This window comes from Tiliqua scincoides, chromosome 1 (genome assembly GCF_035046505.1).
Source record: "Tiliqua scincoides isolate rTilSci1 chromosome 1, rTilSci1.hap2, whole genome shotgun sequence".
NCBI lineage: Eukaryota > Metazoa > Chordata > Lepidosauria > Squamata > Scincidae > Tiliqua > Tiliqua scincoides.
In genome coordinates, this window is record NC_089821.1 from 207,959,264 (window position 1) to 207,977,145 (window position 17,882).

The following is a 17,882-nucleotide window of genomic DNA, read 5'->3' on the forward strand; positions in this document are numbered from 1 at the left end:
GAAACTTGTCCAATCCCCTTTTAAAGGCGTCCAGGCCAGATGCCATCACCACATCCTGTGGCAAGGAGTTCCATAGACCAACCACATGCTGAGTAAAGAAATATTTTCTTTTGTCTGTTCTAACTCTCCCAACACTCAATTTTGCTTGAGAAGCCCTGTGTTAGGCTTTGCAGCCCAGCGTCGGGCATAGGATCTGGCGGAGGAGGCCTCTGCCAGTCCCGCCCCTCTCCTGGGCTGCTCCGTTTCCTGCACCCCGTTCCAGAATGCCTCCCCCACCTTGAAAAGCTGCATTGCCACCTGGTGGTGCTACTTACTGCCACCGGCTCATTGCAGGTGACCTCCCAGTGTTGGGCAGGTGGCAATTCTTCCTTTTCCCCAGGTGTTGCGAATGTGCTTTATGGCACATTTGCAACACCCAGAGCTGAAAGTATGTGTATACCACTGGTGCTGAGAAGGGTAAGAGAGATGGGCCCTTTGTCAAGTAGCATTTTAAATCCCGTTCTCTACAGAAGAGGGGGGAAAAACCAGAACGCTGACAAATTTAACAGGTCCTAGAAGGAATGATACTTAACACAATATAAACTCCTAAGCCCATAATAGAATTCTATGCTTTGTAGCAGGTTTACACATTGATATAATACTATTTGCATTTAAAAGAAGTGCCAGATGCATATGCACAAAAATGTGGACATAATTATCTTGTTTTCTGGCGTTGTTTTGGCTGTAAAAGTGTAAAATGAGTTTAAAGTGATGCATTGATTTAAATGCTGTGATAATACTTTTGGAATGAACAGACCTGAAGGTTACTCTTGGGGGCTCTTAAAAAGGAAGGAGCACATGCAATCCAAGGAGCCCATGTGCTTATTAGAACTTCTAAGTTGGTAAAAACCAAAAAGGTCACCTGATCTGACTGGATTGACTATATTAAGCTTTTGATTTTCCATTTGGGAGGTAAGGTTCCTTAGCTTTCCCTAGTAACTCTACCAGAGTTCAATTTTGGCCAAACCCCTACAGTAACTCTTTCAGTGCAAGAACCCAATCCAGGAAGCAAGATGGAGTTTTAGATTGTCGAGTGTGCACCGGAGGGAAAGGGCGACTGCTCAGTGGTGAAGCACATGCTTTAAATGCAGAATGTTTCATTTTTGGTTGCTAGCATCTCTTAGTAGGGTTAGGAAAGACATTGTCTGGGAGCTCTGCCACCACTAGTTACCACAGACCAGCAGTTCTCATACTGTGGGTCCTGGAGCCACCAGTGGGTCATGACCCCATTTTTGGTTGTTTGCAAAACAGGGCAGATCGGCCTCGGTGCATCAAGGGTTAAACATTCTGCTACTTTGGGGGAGCACTGCTGCTCAATCACCATTATAGTCACACCCCTTGGCATTTATAAATCAGACAGCTAGGGACTCTAAAAAGTTTGGGAATTACTGCTATAGACCAGCCATTTTCAACCACTGTGCTGTGGCACACTGGTGTGCCATGGAAATTTGGGAGAGAATCATTTATTAGTAGGGCCATTGGGGGTTGTGAGTTCCCCACTGGCAGCACAGTGTGCCTTGTCAATTATCAAAAGACCGATGGTGTGCCTTGACCATTGTGCCGTGAGATGAAAAAGATTGAAAATCACTGCTATAGACAGTAGTGGATCCAGGATCCAGGTCTACAGAGCTTGCGTCCTGAGTACACTTCTGTACTGCAGCGAGTCATGGACTCTTCACTCACAACAGGAGAGGAAACTGAGCGCTTTCCACATGCGCTGCCTCCGACGCATCCTCGGCATCACCTGGCAGGACAAAGTTCCAAACAACACAGTCCTGGAACGTGCTGGAATCCCTAGCATGTATTCACTGCTGAAACAGAGACGCCTGCGTTGGCTTGGTCATGTCGTGAGAATGGATGATGGCCGGATCCCAAAGGATCTCCTCTATGGAGAACTCGTGCAAGGAAAGCGCCCTACAGGTAGACCACAGCTGCGATACAAGGACATCTGCAAGAGGGATCTGAAGGCCTTAGGGATGGACCTCAACAAGTGGGAAACCCTGGCCTCTGAGCGGCCCGCTTGGAGGCAGGCTGTGCAGCATGGCCTTTCCCAGTTTGAAGAGACACTTTGCCAACAGTCTGAGGCTAAGAGGCAAAGAAGGAAGGCCCATAGCCAGGGAGACAGACCAGGGACAGACTGCACTTGCTCCCGGTGTGGAAGGGTTTGTCACTCCCGGATTGGCCTTTTCAGCCACACTAGACGCTGTGCCAGAACCACCTTTCAGAGCGCGATACCATAGTCTTTCGAGACTGAAGGTTGCCAATACAAAGACAGTACTGAGCGAAATGAACCAAAGTTTAACTTAATACAAGGTGGTTTCATATGGTCAAAGACTGATCAAAGGGCTCTTAAGTAGGTACAGAGTGACTATCACTCATTAACTACAGAGAATCCCAACACAACATAAATTTGGGTAAAAATTTCCAGACCAGATGACAGCATTTTCAGACAGTCTTGAGCTTTGGCATCTTTTCCCACTAAAAATTAAATACTGGGGGGAAAACTTGAATAAAAACCTTGCATGCATTGACAAAATGAGAACTGGAAAAAAGCCTTTAAAGTGAAAAGCTTTCACTTTAAAATGAAAAGCTTTCTATTGCCACGGGGGGGGGGGGGGGAAGAGAACTCCTTTAAACTTCTTTTTGCATAAAAGGGTGTAATGACTATTAAACAGCCAATTATATTTAAATTATTCTCAAGAAAAAAAGAAGATGCAGAAATGTTAGAGAATAGTAGAGAAATGAAAGAAGAAGGCAAAAGTGAAGGTCATTTCAAGGTAATTAATTTAAACATAAATACCTACAACTGTGTTATATACAAATGGAAAATTCCATAACTCTTTTATAAATGCAGGGATACATCTGCATTTGAATTAATCATATTAATTCTCAAAAGATAACACCTAATTGTACATTCTTTAGGAAGACATAATATAAACATTTGCCATTTATAAGGCATGCCAAAAATTGCAATTATGTGTTTTCATTCAAGAGTGACACAGGACTTCATTTAGTACTGAAACACTTATGACATTTGCTTTTGGCAGGTATAACAGGATAAGTGTACAATTTGCGTGTGTGTCTTTTGCCTCAAGAAACAACAATATTTATATATACAACTATTTCATATTCAATTATACTGATCTCAGATTATAAACTGCTGAATATATTGTGGAAGGCATACTCATCAGTTTACTACTTTTCTTTAAATCCTATAGGAACTTTTCTTGCATATAAAATCAGTGCATATCTTTAAAGGAAGTCAGCACAGTTTAGATTCAATTAAGAAGTATGAATCAATCTTTGTTTCCTAATTATTGTGCTCCAACAGTGTGGTACACTGATTAAGAAGAGTCCAATCCTGAGCTCACCTTGCCGGTCCTGAGTGTTGCAAACGTGCTGTAAGGCCGCTAGGCTTGCAACACTCAGCATCGGGTCAGTGCTGAGCCAGTGCCAGTTGAAGGTATGCTGCCCAGAGCAAGGGATGAATTCCGGAAAGCAGAGAGGTTAGTCGGGGTGAGGGTAGGTGTTCGGGGTGGGGGGAGGGAGCAGTGCAGAACCAGCGAAGCTCTGTTCCGCTGGATCCAGAACCCCACATTAGGCCTCCTGGCTCGACACAGGGCCTCTCAACTGCACTGACAAAATAGCCAGCACAGACTTGAGTAGCCCCATTGTGGTGCTTGGGCCACTCCCGGGAGAAGGGGACAAATATTCCCTTCCCCTGAAAGAAGTCAGGCGGCTGAGGAGGGCGGAGAGAGGGTGGGCAGGAGGCGTGATGGGGAGGCGGGGGGTGAAGAGAGGGCGGGCAGGAGGCATGCTGGGGGGAGGGAGCGGGGATGCAGGAGGCGGGTCCAGTTGAGCTCAGCTCCACCACATCCTGTCCGTTCGTGTAGGGCTCAGCGCCCTACATGGACAGATTTATTTTACCGCCAATCTTTTGGTCGCAGGTAAAGTGAGTAGCCCCATTGTGGGTCTGCTTCCCTTACCTGGGGGAAGGGGACGAAAGTCGCCTTCTCCCAAGGTGCCGCCCGCAGCAGGCTGAGGCACACAGGATAAGGCAGCAGCCATTCTCAGCGCCGCTGCAGCCGCGCGCCCTGGCAGCTCAGGATTGGGCTGCCCAGCATTACCTTTCCTTTCACAAGCGAAAGGAGAGTAAAACCACTTGCTTTTCATTTCAAGGACAAACCACCGTTCCATTAAATGCCAGGAACCATGATTTGCTCACTAACATGACATAAAACAACAAAACATAAAACCAGGATATCAGACTGCATCCTGGTTAAAGACCAACATTCCCTAAGGTGCTCAGACAATTTAGTTACCCAAGGCAGCACATCTTTCTTCTACCAACTCCAGATGTGAAATTAGTGGGAGAATACCATACGTACCGTAACAGAATCTAGTTTCTGTTTGACTTTTTGCATTCTCATAGATACTTTTGCAACCTTGGCAAACTCATCAGCTGGGTTCATTCTGGAATTTGTCTGCGCAGAAACATCAGCAGAATCGCTAAGAATTTGTGGGCCTCTGGGTGATGCTGATGAGTGTAAGCCTCTGAAGTCTTTTACTCTTTCAGCTTCCTGCTGGGCAACTGCAGAGGAAAAACATTTGCATAGCACTAAATTGATTCATTCATAAAAGCTTTTCAGAATTCAATTGCAATAAAGAGAATCACTGGCCCTGAATTTGAGCAACAGGTATTCTGAGTCACTGAGACACAGAGCTCCTGTTTCACACTCCAATAGATAACCCGTAAGGGCACGTCTACATCAAGTGGCAACCAGAAATTCCTCACACACCCACTGCAAACAATGTAGCCACAGCAGAAAAGTAAAACAAACAAAAAAAAAAACAAAAAACAGCAGACTGCAGGAGTGATGTGGTTCAGACAGTGTTGTGCCTGTGAAGACTTTGGTCTACGATGCACATGAGGTAGGCACACTTTGATGCACAGCTGTGGATGAGCACCCTAAATTAATGGCAATGCAGATATATACCAAACGGTTTGGGTTGATAAACTCTAACTGTCTATTATGTTTTCACAGTCACAACAATTCTCTACCACCAGGGGCTGTTGGGAAGGATACAATAACCTCTTTTATCTTTCTTCTGTTCTTATTAGTTGAAAATAAAGCTGCTCTGATATTTACTGGCACTAAACCTATCTGGGTTGTCCCTTAGGATTATTTCTTTTATTTCTGAAACAACTGACAAGACAATGCACTCCAAAAAGGTAGATGTAGCTTGCAAGGTTTGCAGGCTTAGTCTTGCAGAGAAGATTTAACCAGAGAGAGAGAGAGAGAGAGAGAGAGAGAGAGAGAGAGAGAGAGAGAGAGAGAGAGAGAATGCCTTTGGCAAGACCTTTGTACAGGGCTGTTAAGTTCTACTTAGTAACTACACACACCCGGCTACCTGCCAGATCCCATTAATTGGTCAGTTTCCTTTTAACCACAGGGCTGTTTCCTAACCACAGCATAAGCTTCAAGCATAAGCTTATGCACTACAGCAGTCTTGCAATCTGAAGGGACTTCTGAATCTTCTGCAATTGAAACTATGAGAATCTGGCAACCGTAAAGGGTATCCAAAGGAAGCTGGGAAAATGAATGGACCCCAGCATGCAAGTTGGTGTATTAAAGAACCTAAGAGCCTGAGCTGGAAATCAGGAGTGCCTTGTTCACTCAGTAGTTTTAGGCAAGCTATTCTCAATTAGCCTCAGTTCCCTAGCTGCAATATGCGGCAAATGACACTTAATTTTCCAGGTTGTTATAAGGGCAACACCAAGATAATACATCTAGGGTGCAATCCTAACCCCTTATGTCAGTGCTTTCCAGCACTGGAAAGCTCTGACATAAAAGGTTAGGATTGCACCCATAAAGTGCTTTGCACACTCAAAAAGAGCTATACAAATGCTAAAAGTTAAATTTTTTATGTCACAAAAAGCAGGCCTGGCCAAAGGTGAGGTTCCGCTTGCGGTAAAGCAGATCTGCCCCCACCACTGTGACTCTTCCTTGATCACCTGACTAGAAGAAGGGCAAGGGGGATGATTCAGTGATGCCAGATCACCCACCTCCCACCACTTACTTCCAAGTGGGGGGGGGAGGTCACCACTGCTGAAAAGACAGCACTGAAAGTGCTATGCCCTCACGCCCCCACCTAACTCCTTCACAACTGGTCTCTTTAAAAAAAATCAGGAATTGCAGAACATGCTGGTGCACTGTCAGAGTGTTCCACACATCCTGTTTAAAGGGACCAAAAGAGGAAGAAGAAGGGTGAGGGGATAAGGAAGTGGATCATCACCTTCTGCACAGTCTTTTTGAGGAGATGTGTGGTGGCAATCTGCTTCCCTCCTGCCTTACTTTGTTCCTTCCTTGCATGGTTCCTGTAGTCAAATCAGGAAGTGTGGAATGTGCCAGCAGTGTTCCCAGCACGTCCTACACTTTAGTTTAAAGCAGGGTTTGTCTCCAAACCCTGGCCCAGGGACCAAATCCGGCTCTCAGAAGGATTTTATCAGGCTCCCAAGGTTCCAAGGCCTTTCAGGGCTAAAAATAACTCAGAATATGCACTTCTGGGTGTATTACTGGGTGTATCTTCTGGGAAAGAAATTATTCCATTACATTCAGCACCTCTAGTGGCTGAATGAGGTATATACTGATGCTGGAGGACCTGGAATATAAAGTTCATTAAACATAAAACGGAGAAGAAACTGTGACCAAAAAAAGTTTGCAATTTGTGTTGTAGGTTGCTCGATGCTTTTTCAGAATCCATCCCCCTCTCTTCCTGTGCCCTCTGCTCCCCCAATCCTTTTTCAAAATCAATTTCTCTCCCTTCCTGTGCAAATCAATTTTGCCCTCTGCTCCCCTCCTCCTTCCACCCCACTCACTTAATATATTCAATAATCAATTCTCCATATATTATTTATTTATTTATTTTCCAGCCCTTGACACCATGTCAGATATACGATGTGGTCCTCGTGCCCAAAATTTTGGAGACCCCTGGTTTAAAAGGACTGAGGAAGAAGCAAGGTATTTGGGCTGGATTGCTGCCTTCCAATTCACTGTCAGTGAATGGAAAGTGGATTGGAGTGGTTCCATCTCCTGCAAGTTGAAGGGAGGCGGTGGCAGACTCGGCAAGAAAAGCACATAGAATCTGTTTGCTGTTTCCTGCAACCTGCCTCTTGACATGAATCGCATCAGTTGCATCATCATTGGGCCAGACCTGACCTGAAGGCTCCTCCAGGAGAAGGGAGCCTTATAAACATATCTTTCCCCTAAGTCCCCAAATGCTCTCAAGCAATCTCTCTGTACGTATACATACACCCAAAATGTCCTTCAATTACCTTTATAATCATAAACATACACAAGTATTGGCTGGTTTTGACCAAAGGCACAAAATGACACCATATGTTCATGTGGATGAAAAGCGACATCACGAAGTGCAGATGTGAAGGAAAGATCAGAATACTTGGCCACTTGATCACCTACAAAAGAAAGTAAAGTGATATCATGTTAATTTCAGTATAGTCATTTGGAGGAAGAATCTACTCAAAGGCTCCCATGACGAAAGAAGGGCTGAAGCTTGTCATTTGTGAATTAGGAACAAACAATCTGACCTTAAAGAGCAAAACTATTCCTTGCTTACCCGTTTTTCATAGAGGATGCAAAACATATTTCTATTTCACAAAGCATGTGACTGCTGATTGACTTAAAAAAAATTTTTACGCTGTTTAAATTAACAAAACAGTGCTTTAAAATATATGCATTTTGATATACACATCAACTACATTATCAAATGTATTGCAGAGGGTTCATAAGCTCAGCACGAAAGTACATAATGCTTTGCACACATTATGCCAGGTCTCAGTATCTACAGTTTAAAAAATCTAAGTTGGGAAGGATGGTCGATCTTTGCCTGAGACTTTAGAGAGCTTTAGCCAGATGGAGGAGACACCACTTGGCAGGATATAACAATGGTCTGGTTCAGCATAAAACAGCTTCATATTTTTATAGGCACTAATCCAAAGGGCACCAATCCAAGTAGGTTAAGAAATTTAACAGTATGTGTAACATGATGTGTTTGTAAAGTAGTCACAGCATTATTATTATTAATAATTAAACTGTTATTATTAATATACTAATATATTACTTTTCAACAAAAAAGCTTGCAAAGCAGTTTACTCGGCAAAATAAATAAACTTGCAATGTGCATGTAAGTTTAAGTTCTGCAGTGCTGCAATGGCACATTGCACCTTACACACTTCCTCAGTTAGTGTAGCAATTCTTGTGCCCACACTCAAGCCCACCAAAACTGCAAGTAGTTGCAATGGTATGGTTGAAATTGACATAACAGTGCAAGGAACCATATCAGAAAAGCCACTTGCAGCATGAAGGCAAGGGAGGGCACCAGGATGAGGTCTCTTGTTACCTGGTGTGCTCCCTGGGGCATTTGGTGGGCCACTGTGAGATACAGGAAGCTGGACTAGATGGGCCTATGGCCTGATCCAGTAGGGCTGGTCTTATGTTTTTATGAGGCTGCACACCAGCAAAATGCACTGTGTGATGTAAATACAGGTATGTCCCATGTATCACTCAATCAGCTGTCAAAATTGGGCCACTAAAGAAGAATGACTATATTTTCAATAACTAAAAAAGGTTTGTTCCGCCTGTTATGTTGCAGCCGACAGAAATAGCTCTGCTGATTCCAGGATTTCTGATGATTTCCTAATAATATACCTGTAATTTTCCACAGAATTTTCCTCTTTACTGGCTTCAACAATTTAATGCACCAGAGGCACTTTTCTTGCATAAACACAAATCTTAGTGGCTCTATTACTTTTCTCTTTTAGAGCATTGTCACTGATGGGCTCATACTTAATATACTCAGAGAAAAAATAATTGCTATTAACCATCTCCTTCCAATGAGCAAAAGAGTACCTAGAATACAAACGTACCCAGGAAAATAACTGGATTTCTCATAGGGGTACCTCTGTGCCCCAGCTAAGTTTCATCAGATAAGCTGTGCTAATGTTCATTTTCCATCCAACCACACTATTTATTTAAGCTATAAAAGTACTTTAAATGGTTCCTAATTGTCCTATCAAAATAAACTATGTGAATGGATGGTCCAAAGTGATGTAAGATGGGAAGGAGAGAAACTTCTCTAAGAATAAGTCCCTAGGATTTACTTCTGAGAAGACATACATAGAATTGCATTAATGTATTTGGGTGTGTTTGTGAGTACAGCCCATGTAGTGTATGGTGACACACAGTGACTTCTATTATCAAATACAATGATGTTTTCTTGTGGTTCATTTGTAAACATCACAATTATCCATTATAACCAATTACCTCTCTAAACAAGAGACATAATTTTTTCCTGCTTCTGAACAAGGGTGAAAGCACCCACTTCACATCCAGACATTAGCACCACTTCTATACTGTTCCAGTATATACTCAGTATATATAGAAATGTATACAGTATACATTTCTATACTCATCAAAACATTAACATTTTATTAGCTCACAATTTTACTGTCCTGTAATTTTACTGTCCATTTAAAGCTGACTCCTTTCAACTACGTAATTGAAGAAACAATGTATACAAAATTACTTCCACAATTTCATAGCTGCTGACTCTAAACTTTACCCATCATGTGCTTTTTCTAAGATACAATAAATGCCAGCATGATATTCACCACTGCAAACGCTAATTGGTTACATCACTTGAATAAGTAACAAAAGTGCCATAATGGTAAGGATGCCACCACTGATCTAATTTAAAATTTTAGTCAGACCAGAATAAACCATTTTCCATGGATTTCTGAAGTGGCAGAAATCTTGGGAGGGGAAAGTTCTTGAATCTTTGAGAGTCCAAAAGTGGTCAGTCCCTGTCATGAACACGGTTGTATGACTTTAACTGAAAGGGAGTTTATTTATTTATTCATTTAAATGATTTCTATCCTGTTCTTCCCCCTGGAAATGGGGGTGTCCAGAATATGAATATTTATCTTCATATGCAGTCAAGTTCTTCCGAATGGAACTGTAGCAATTCCGGTGATGAAGGTGGCTGGAGAAAGCGTTGCAATCTTGGTAGCAGTTTTATGCCCATACAGAAAAACTCACACCAAAAAACTTTCCAATGTAATCACAAGTATATGTAACCAAAAAGCCATAGAGAAAATGACTGCGCACATGCCCTAAGAATGAATAATGGCCCCATCCTGATGGGTCCAGGGTCAGCAGAACTCACATGCCGCTGATGTTGACTGGGAAAGGGTCAGGTCGTCCCAGGTCAGGGAAAGGGAGAGTGGAGCGATCTGCTCTGTCTCCACAAAAGCGGAAGCGGAGCGTGATCGCCCCACTCTCCCTCTCCCTGACCTGGGGAGCCCCGCAGGCGCTCACGCAGGGCTCCCCACGCACAGGGATGGCTGCTGCAGGGACTGGTGAGTGCACCCCAGTCCCTGCAGCCCCGTCAGAAGGGAAAGCGGAGTGATCATGCTCTGTTTCCGGTTTTGCGGAGCGGGGAGCGATCGCTCTGCTTTCACTTTTCCTGACCTGGGGAGCCCTGCCAACGGTTGCGCAGGACTCCCAGCACCCCCAGGAGGCTGCAGGAGGCTTGGCTCAGCCCCCCTGAGTGGCGCGATCCTGCGGATCACAGTGCTGCCTTTCCCCTGTCTCCTGGTTGCCCCCGCCCCTTAAGGGTGCAGAGGCCAGGACCCACAGGCTGGGGTGTCGCAACGCCCCAGTTTGAATACCACTGGTATAAGGGGATTTAAATCCCTTTCCACATTGGAAGATTCCCAATCTGTGTGTCCCCCCCACTGGATACAGCAAACCCGTTTTTGGCGGCTGTACCAGCAAGGGGAGGCTGTAAGAATTCTAACTTGAGATAGCATTTTTTTCTCTGTCACACAAATACACACTCTCTTTCCATCTTACACACACTGAACAACTCACCTAGAGACACACATTTATGCATACATATATACACTAAGGGCCCAATTCTATCAAATTTTCCAGCACCGGTGCAGCCACAATGCAGCCCTGAGGTAAGGGAACAAATGTTCCCATACCTTAAGGAGGTCTCTGTGACTGCCCCCCACCACCACAGGATGCAGTGCATGCCCCATTGGCACAGTTGCACCAGTACTGGAAAATTGGATAGGATTGGGCCCTAAGTTCCCAAGATCCCAAAGTCTGTTGGAATATATCTATTCAGTCGATAGTCTATATCTGCACTACTCCCACCCCCACTTTCCCATGTCTGCCATGCACATGGTTCTGCACGAAAATCCATTTCCTCCAGCATGTATTGGAATACTTACATTGCAACGTAGCACTTTGTTAAGGTAAGTAAATGACATGAAGCAGAAGATGAAACTAGATAAACCAAGAGAGTTAACACAGATGGGTTGAGTGGTGCTTTAGAATGCGTAAACCCCAAAGCACAAATCCAATAAAACGATCCTAATTTTTATATTTTGCTTCACAGTTATCTGAAAAGCATTTTCCTTTAAACAATAATTAAATGGAAAAGGTCAACTATCTTACCCAGTTCTTTAAAACAGTTAACACACGTACCCGTTTCCGGATTCCACACATATGCGATACCATCTTCACTTCCAGAAAAAAGGAATGTTCCACACGGTGTTAAAGTACTGCGAATTTTCTCACGATAATTTGTGGCACCTATGTATTTCTTTGCAGCAAAGCTAACAATGAGGGGAAAAAATGAGCATAACTACTGTAAAACATTTCTGAGGACTTCCTAAGCATATAAACTTGATACACAAAGCTTCAGTTTCAGTTATAAAGTGAAATTCAACTTACAATGAACTTTCCTTCCAGGCAGCAGGTAAGCATTCTTGCACCCAGATGACCTTTCCTTAGACTCATGAAGCAGTCAGTCTCGACAAGCTTCACCCAAGGAATAGGAAACTTCTATTCCCATGTAGGTAAGACTAATAAAGATACTGGGGTATTTGTTGGCTGAAAGAGCCTCTTTCACAAGATCTTTCTTGCGGGAATAACAGCCACAAGGAAAATATTTAGGATCTTACCTAGCCCCTCTTGAATGAACAATAGGATATCTATACAGCCCACAAGAATTTCCAACTATCTTCTGGGGCTTCCTGAACGCCCCTGAAAAGCCTGTTCTTATATAGCCACCATAGGAGTCAGGACTCAACTGCTTCCATGAAGCAAGAATCACTCAAGGTCTACAGTGAGTCCTGGCCTGATGCACTGAACCTAAATACCATTATTTCAATGGCCTAGCCAGGGTTCTGTTGCTGCCATGTGCAAGTTCCTTTGCGCAAGTCTCTTTCGCAGGTTCACTGATGTCGTGAAAGTGCTGTAAAGTACTATCACGCCACTGGGAGAGCAAGGAAACCAGCACACAGATGCACACCGGCCTCTGGAGGCCGATGCGAGCCCTGCTTGGCCGGCCCAAGAGGTAAGCCCACGCCAGCTGAGTCAGGCTGGCGCAAGAGTCTGGGGGGGAGCATGGGGAAGGCAGGGAGGAAGTGTTTTGGGGCGGGGGAGGGTATGCGGCTGGTGAGTGGGGGATGGATCCAGGATCTGACACTTATGCCGGATCCTATCCCCGGTCCCAGGCAGCCAGGAGCAGCTCGGGCTGCTCAGATCTGTGCCATCTGTTTAGGTGGTGTATATCCCAATAGCCCCATTGAGGCTGCTATGGCTTTACCCACAATTCCCTTGCCCAGGGCTAAGCCACTTTTGGCTCCAACCCTGCTCTGAATGCAAGGCAGGCCTACCAGCCTGCCTGCTCCAGACCAGTTTAGGATTGGACTGCGTGATACTTACATCCGGAGATCCATAATTCTCACAGTGCTGTCTCTGGCATGGATTAATAAACGTCTTCCATTCGGATGCACCTCCAAATGATTTATTGCAATTCCTTTAATATCATCTTCCTCTATTTCCTTAAAAAAAAAAAAAAAAAGGCTAGTGACAAAATGAATGCCACAAAGTACACACTACTTACTTTCATTCATTCATTCATTCATTCATTCTAAATCATATAGGCCATCACTTTGAATGGTACTCAAGTCAGCTTACAATTCAAGAAAACATAAAAAGAATCCAATAAAAAACACACCAAAACTTTCAGCATATATTTTATACTCTGTATGTTCTCTTCAAAATGGCAAAAAAGTGTGAAAGCATCTTGATCTGCAACTAAAAAGCATCAGTAGATTTCCCTAGGCAGAGTTTCACAGACACAGCATACTTCCCCAGATATGTAAAAATATGTAGATATGTTTATCCAGACGGACACAGTTAGATAATTAGATGCAACTTGTAAATGCATCTCTTGTCATTGCCACCACCTGGGCATCTAGGAGCAGCATAAGGTCAGAAAACCTGTCTATAATAAAATATTTACTGTAAAAAGCGGCTTATTGTTGGAAAATCCTTTTAACCATTTTCTGTGGATTGCAATGACTGGGGATACCACTTATACCACCCACCTCCTATAACTGCACAAAATAAATTCAGAGAAAATCAAGTGCCCCAACTCCCTAACTACAATAGTACTTAGAGGCATATAAAAGTTATGACAGGATTTTCTATGGTTTCCAATAACCTAAGTTAAAAATAAATTAAAAAAATAGCACAAGGTTGTTAGAGACCCTGGGCAAAGTCCTTTACTGGGTCCCCCAAACCCCCCATTCGGTTACGTGAGCCCTCAGCAAGTGCCCAATCTGGTCAACCTCTGACACCACCCTGATCTATACAAATTCATTTAGAAGTAAGGCTGTGTCCAGTTGGGCTTCTTTTCCAGCAAGTGCACATAGGATTGCAGTTTAAATATCATAGTTCAAATATCAATGATCTACTCTGCAGATGCCCAATCTCATCTGAACTCAGAAGCTAAGCAGGGTCAGGCCTGGTTAGTACTTGGATGGGAGACCGCCTGGGAATACTGGGTGCTGTAGGCTTATACCATAGTCTTTCGAGACTGAAGGTTGCCAACCATTTTTCTCAATTCCAACTTGATTAACCTAATTAACTACAATCAGTAGGAAATCAATTCAAAGTATTTCTGAATACAGCTGCACATCTACCAACAACTTTAATAAAAATTAGTTGCCTGACTCAACTGCCTGCATTAAAACATTAATCCATACCTTATTAATGCCCCAGTGTTGGACAGGTGATTGAGAACTTCCTTTAACAAAAGTATTCCAGATTATTATCTGTCCTGTGCTGTCCCCAGAGAACATGTGGAGCCCTAGAAAAAGATCTTTTGCTTAATGTGATGAATGAGCAGTTTTATCAACAAATCATACAAATTAATTACAGGCCAAAAAGATATCTGAAAACATTTTCAGGTCAAATCTCTGTCTCGAGGCAAGACTGATTACCCAGAGGTTACATACAGTCATCATGATTTGTAACCTGTGATGAACTTTTCCTCCATAAATCTGTCTAGTCTCCTTTTAAAGGTATCTAAACCAAGTGCCATCAAAATATCCTATGGCAAGTTCCTCAGATGAATTATGCACTGCATAAAGAAAGAACTCAAACCCAAATATATGTTACTTTATTTTGTTTGGGGAAAATATATGTTACTTTATTTTGTTTGGGAATATGACAAAGAAAATTCCAATGGCTACTGCAATGTTATTATATATTTTAAATTTCTGAAGTTGTTACCACCTTGATTCTTTATTTTTGAAGACAAAAGGTAGGAATTAAATATTTTAAAATAAATTGCTGTGTTAAGTATGACGCTAGCTTCAGTCTCAAGGGCCAAAATAAATATGATGCAGGAGATCAGCGATCAGTTCTCCTGATGTTTTTATTCTAAGAAAGATGTCAGGAAGTCTAATCACAGTTTTACTGTGTCATGTGTCAGTTTTGCCTTCAGCTAGTATCTTTAGCTTGGCAGTTGCCAAACCTGGCTTCCTACCCAAAGCATTTCATTTTCTATTCAATCTCTTGTCACATCATAACCTTTCTGCGCCATCTTTTTTTTTTTTTGGTTTGCCATAACGTGCATTTGCCTCATATGTATATATAGTGTACACTTTTTGTCCATGCTGTGCTTAGATTATGGAGAAACTACTTTTTTTTCAACTAAACATACTAAGAAAATGCATATTCACTTGGCCCTTGGAAATGCAATTGTGGCTCAAGGTTCAGGAAGTAGCATAGGTATTCAGCGGGTAAAGTTTGTGATGGAACTTCAAATGAGCCATACAACTTTCCCAACAAGTTCAATCATCTCCCACTGGTTGCTACAATTTGCAGCCCCTTTTAATAATTTTTTTAAATTATAAGGTATTTTTCAATGAAGGAGTTTCAGAAATCAAGAGGGCTATCTTAGCCCTCACACTCTCTCAAACAAGCAATATCACTGATTAGAGATATTCGCACCCCACATGGCTATAGAAAGGATAAACTAAAAGAATTGTTACATACAGCATTTTCAACACATGAAATACTTTGCAGAAACATACCTTCTGCATCAAAACACAATGTATTGATAAAGCTTCTGTGACCATCAAACTCTTGTAAAAGCTGACCATGAGTTTCCTTCACTTTTGCATTCCATACCCGAATCACAGAGTCATAGCATCCTGTCACCACAATATACTCAGCTACTGGGTGGTACTTAGCAGTGTAGACAAACGAAGGATGAGGGAAAACTTTCATGGCTGATGTAGCCTGGGCTTCAATTTTCCACATTCTAGAAAGAAACATGGGCTGTTATATTAATATCATGGGCTATTCAGGGTAATAAAATGATACATGATTTCATCATCCAGTCAGCTATTAAAAAGGGACAAGTTCTGTGCTACAAAAGGCTGCTTCCACACTAATCTTCTTCTACAGAATGGACACAATTCCTTCAGTAAGTTATTGTTGATAATCCAACATCAGCATTGCCAAATTGCATGCCAGTGTTTTCAGTACTGCACTCCCATCCTTGAAAACAGTACTGGCTTCCCATTCTCCCAGGACTGTCTGCCCTTCTAATTCACAAGACAATTGCAATGACACCACATCCAGTGTAGCCTGACAAAGCATTATTGATATAGCTGGAGTTTTACTTTATTTATTTATAGCAGCTGTAGAGAGAATTCTCGGCAGAAGACCTCGGGCAGATACCGCTGCTCCTCCTGACCGAGGAGTTAAGTCAGATAGAGGTTAAAAGAGAAGATGTTTCAGACCTCATTGATAAATTAAAGATCAATAAGTCACTGGGCCCTGATGGCATCCACCCAAGAGTTATTAAGGAATTGAAGAATGAAGTTGCAGATCTCTTGACTAAGGTATGCAACTTGTCCCTCAAAACGGCCACGGTGCCAGAAGATTGGAGGATAGCAAATGTCACGCCTATTTTTAAAAAGGGAAAGAGGGGGGACCCGGGAAACTATAGGCCGGTCAGCCTAACATCCATACCGGGTAAGATGGTGGAATGCCTCATCAAAGATAGGATCTCAAAACACATAGACGAACAGGCCTTGCTGAGGGAGAGTCAGCTTCTGTAAGGGTAAGTCTTGCCTCACGAACCTTATAGAATTCTTTGAAAAGGTCAACAGGCATGTGGATGCAGGAGAACCCGTGGACATTATATATCTGGACTTTCAGAAGGCGTTTGACACGGTCCCTCACCAAAGGCTGCTGAAAAAACTCCACAGTCAGGGAATTAGAGGACAGGTCCTCTCATGGATTGAGAACTGGTTGGAGGCCAGGAAGCAGAGAGTGGGTGTCAATGGGCAATTTTCACAATGGAGAGAGGTGAAAAGCAGTGTGCCCCAAGGATCTGTCCTGGGACCGGTGCTTTTCAACCTCTTCATTAATGACCTGGAGACAGGGTTGAGCAGTGAAGTGGCTAAGTTTGCAGACGACACCAAACTTTTCCGAGTGGTGAAAACCAGAAGTGATTGTGAGGAGCTCCAGAAGGATCTCTCCAGACTGGCAGAATGGGCAGCAAAATGGCAGATGCGCTTCAGTGTCAGTAAGTGTAAAGTCATGCACATTGGGGCAAAAAATCAAAACTTTAGAGATAGGCTGATGGGTTCTGAGCTGTCTGTGACAGATCAGGAGAGAGATCATGGGGCGGTGGTGGACAAGTTGATGAAAGTGTCGACCCAATGTGCGGCGGCAGTGAAGAAGGCCAATTCTATGCTTGGGATCATTAGGAAGGGTATTGAGAACAAAACGGTTAGTATTATAATGCCGTTGTACAAATCTATGGTAAGGCCACACCTGGAGTATTGTGTCCAGTTCTGGTCGCCGCATCTCAAAAAAGACATAGTGGAAATGGAAAAGGTGCAAAAGAGAGCGACTAAGATGATTACGGGGCTGGGGCACCTTCCTTATGAGGAAAGGCTACGGCGTTTGGGCCTCTTCAGCCTAGAAAAGAGACGCCTGAGGGGGGGCATGATTGAGACATACAAAATTATGCAGGGGATGGACAGAGTGGATAGGGAGATGCTCTTTACACTCTCACATAATACCAGAACCAGGGGACATCCACTAAAATTGAGTGTTGGGCGGGTTAGGACAGACAAAAGAAAATATTTCTTTACTCAGCGTGTGGTCAGTCTGTGGAACTCCTTGCCACAGGATGTGGTGCTGGCATCTAGCCTAGACGCCTTTAAAAGGGGATTGGACAAGTTTCTGGAGGAAAAATCCATTATGGGGTACAAGCCATGATGTGTATGCGCAACCTCTTGATTTTAGAAATGTGTTATGTCAGAATGCCAGATGCAAGGGAGGGCACCAGGATGAGGTCTCTTATGATCTGGTGTGCTCCCTGGGGCATTTGGTGGGCCGCTGTGAGATACAGGAAGCTGGACTAGATGGGCC

At 43.3% G+C, this 17,882-nt stretch overlaps 1 protein-coding gene across 2 annotated transcripts in view; it reads right to left on the minus strand.

Moving 5' to 3' along the window:
- The window catches only part of AHI1 (Abelson helper integration site 1), a 107,461-nt gene that overhangs the window by 64,118 nt on the left and 25,461 nt on the right, over window positions 1-17,882 (minus strand). For both annotated transcript variants that reach the window (XM_066611222.1, XM_066611223.1), the window contains 6 exons: window positions 15,524-15,753; window positions 14,189-14,292; window positions 12,861-12,979; window positions 11,616-11,746; window positions 7,376-7,516; window positions 4,428-4,630 (listed from right to left, as the gene is read on the minus strand). In XM_066611222.1, coding sequence (XP_066467319.1) covers window positions 4,428-4,630; window positions 7,376-7,516; window positions 11,616-11,746; window positions 12,861-12,979; window positions 14,189-14,292; window positions 15,524-15,753 — 928 coding nt within the window. The remainder of the gene's footprint in view (window positions 1-4,427; window positions 4,631-7,375; window positions 7,517-11,615; window positions 11,747-12,860; window positions 12,980-14,188; window positions 14,293-15,523; window positions 15,754-17,882) is intronic.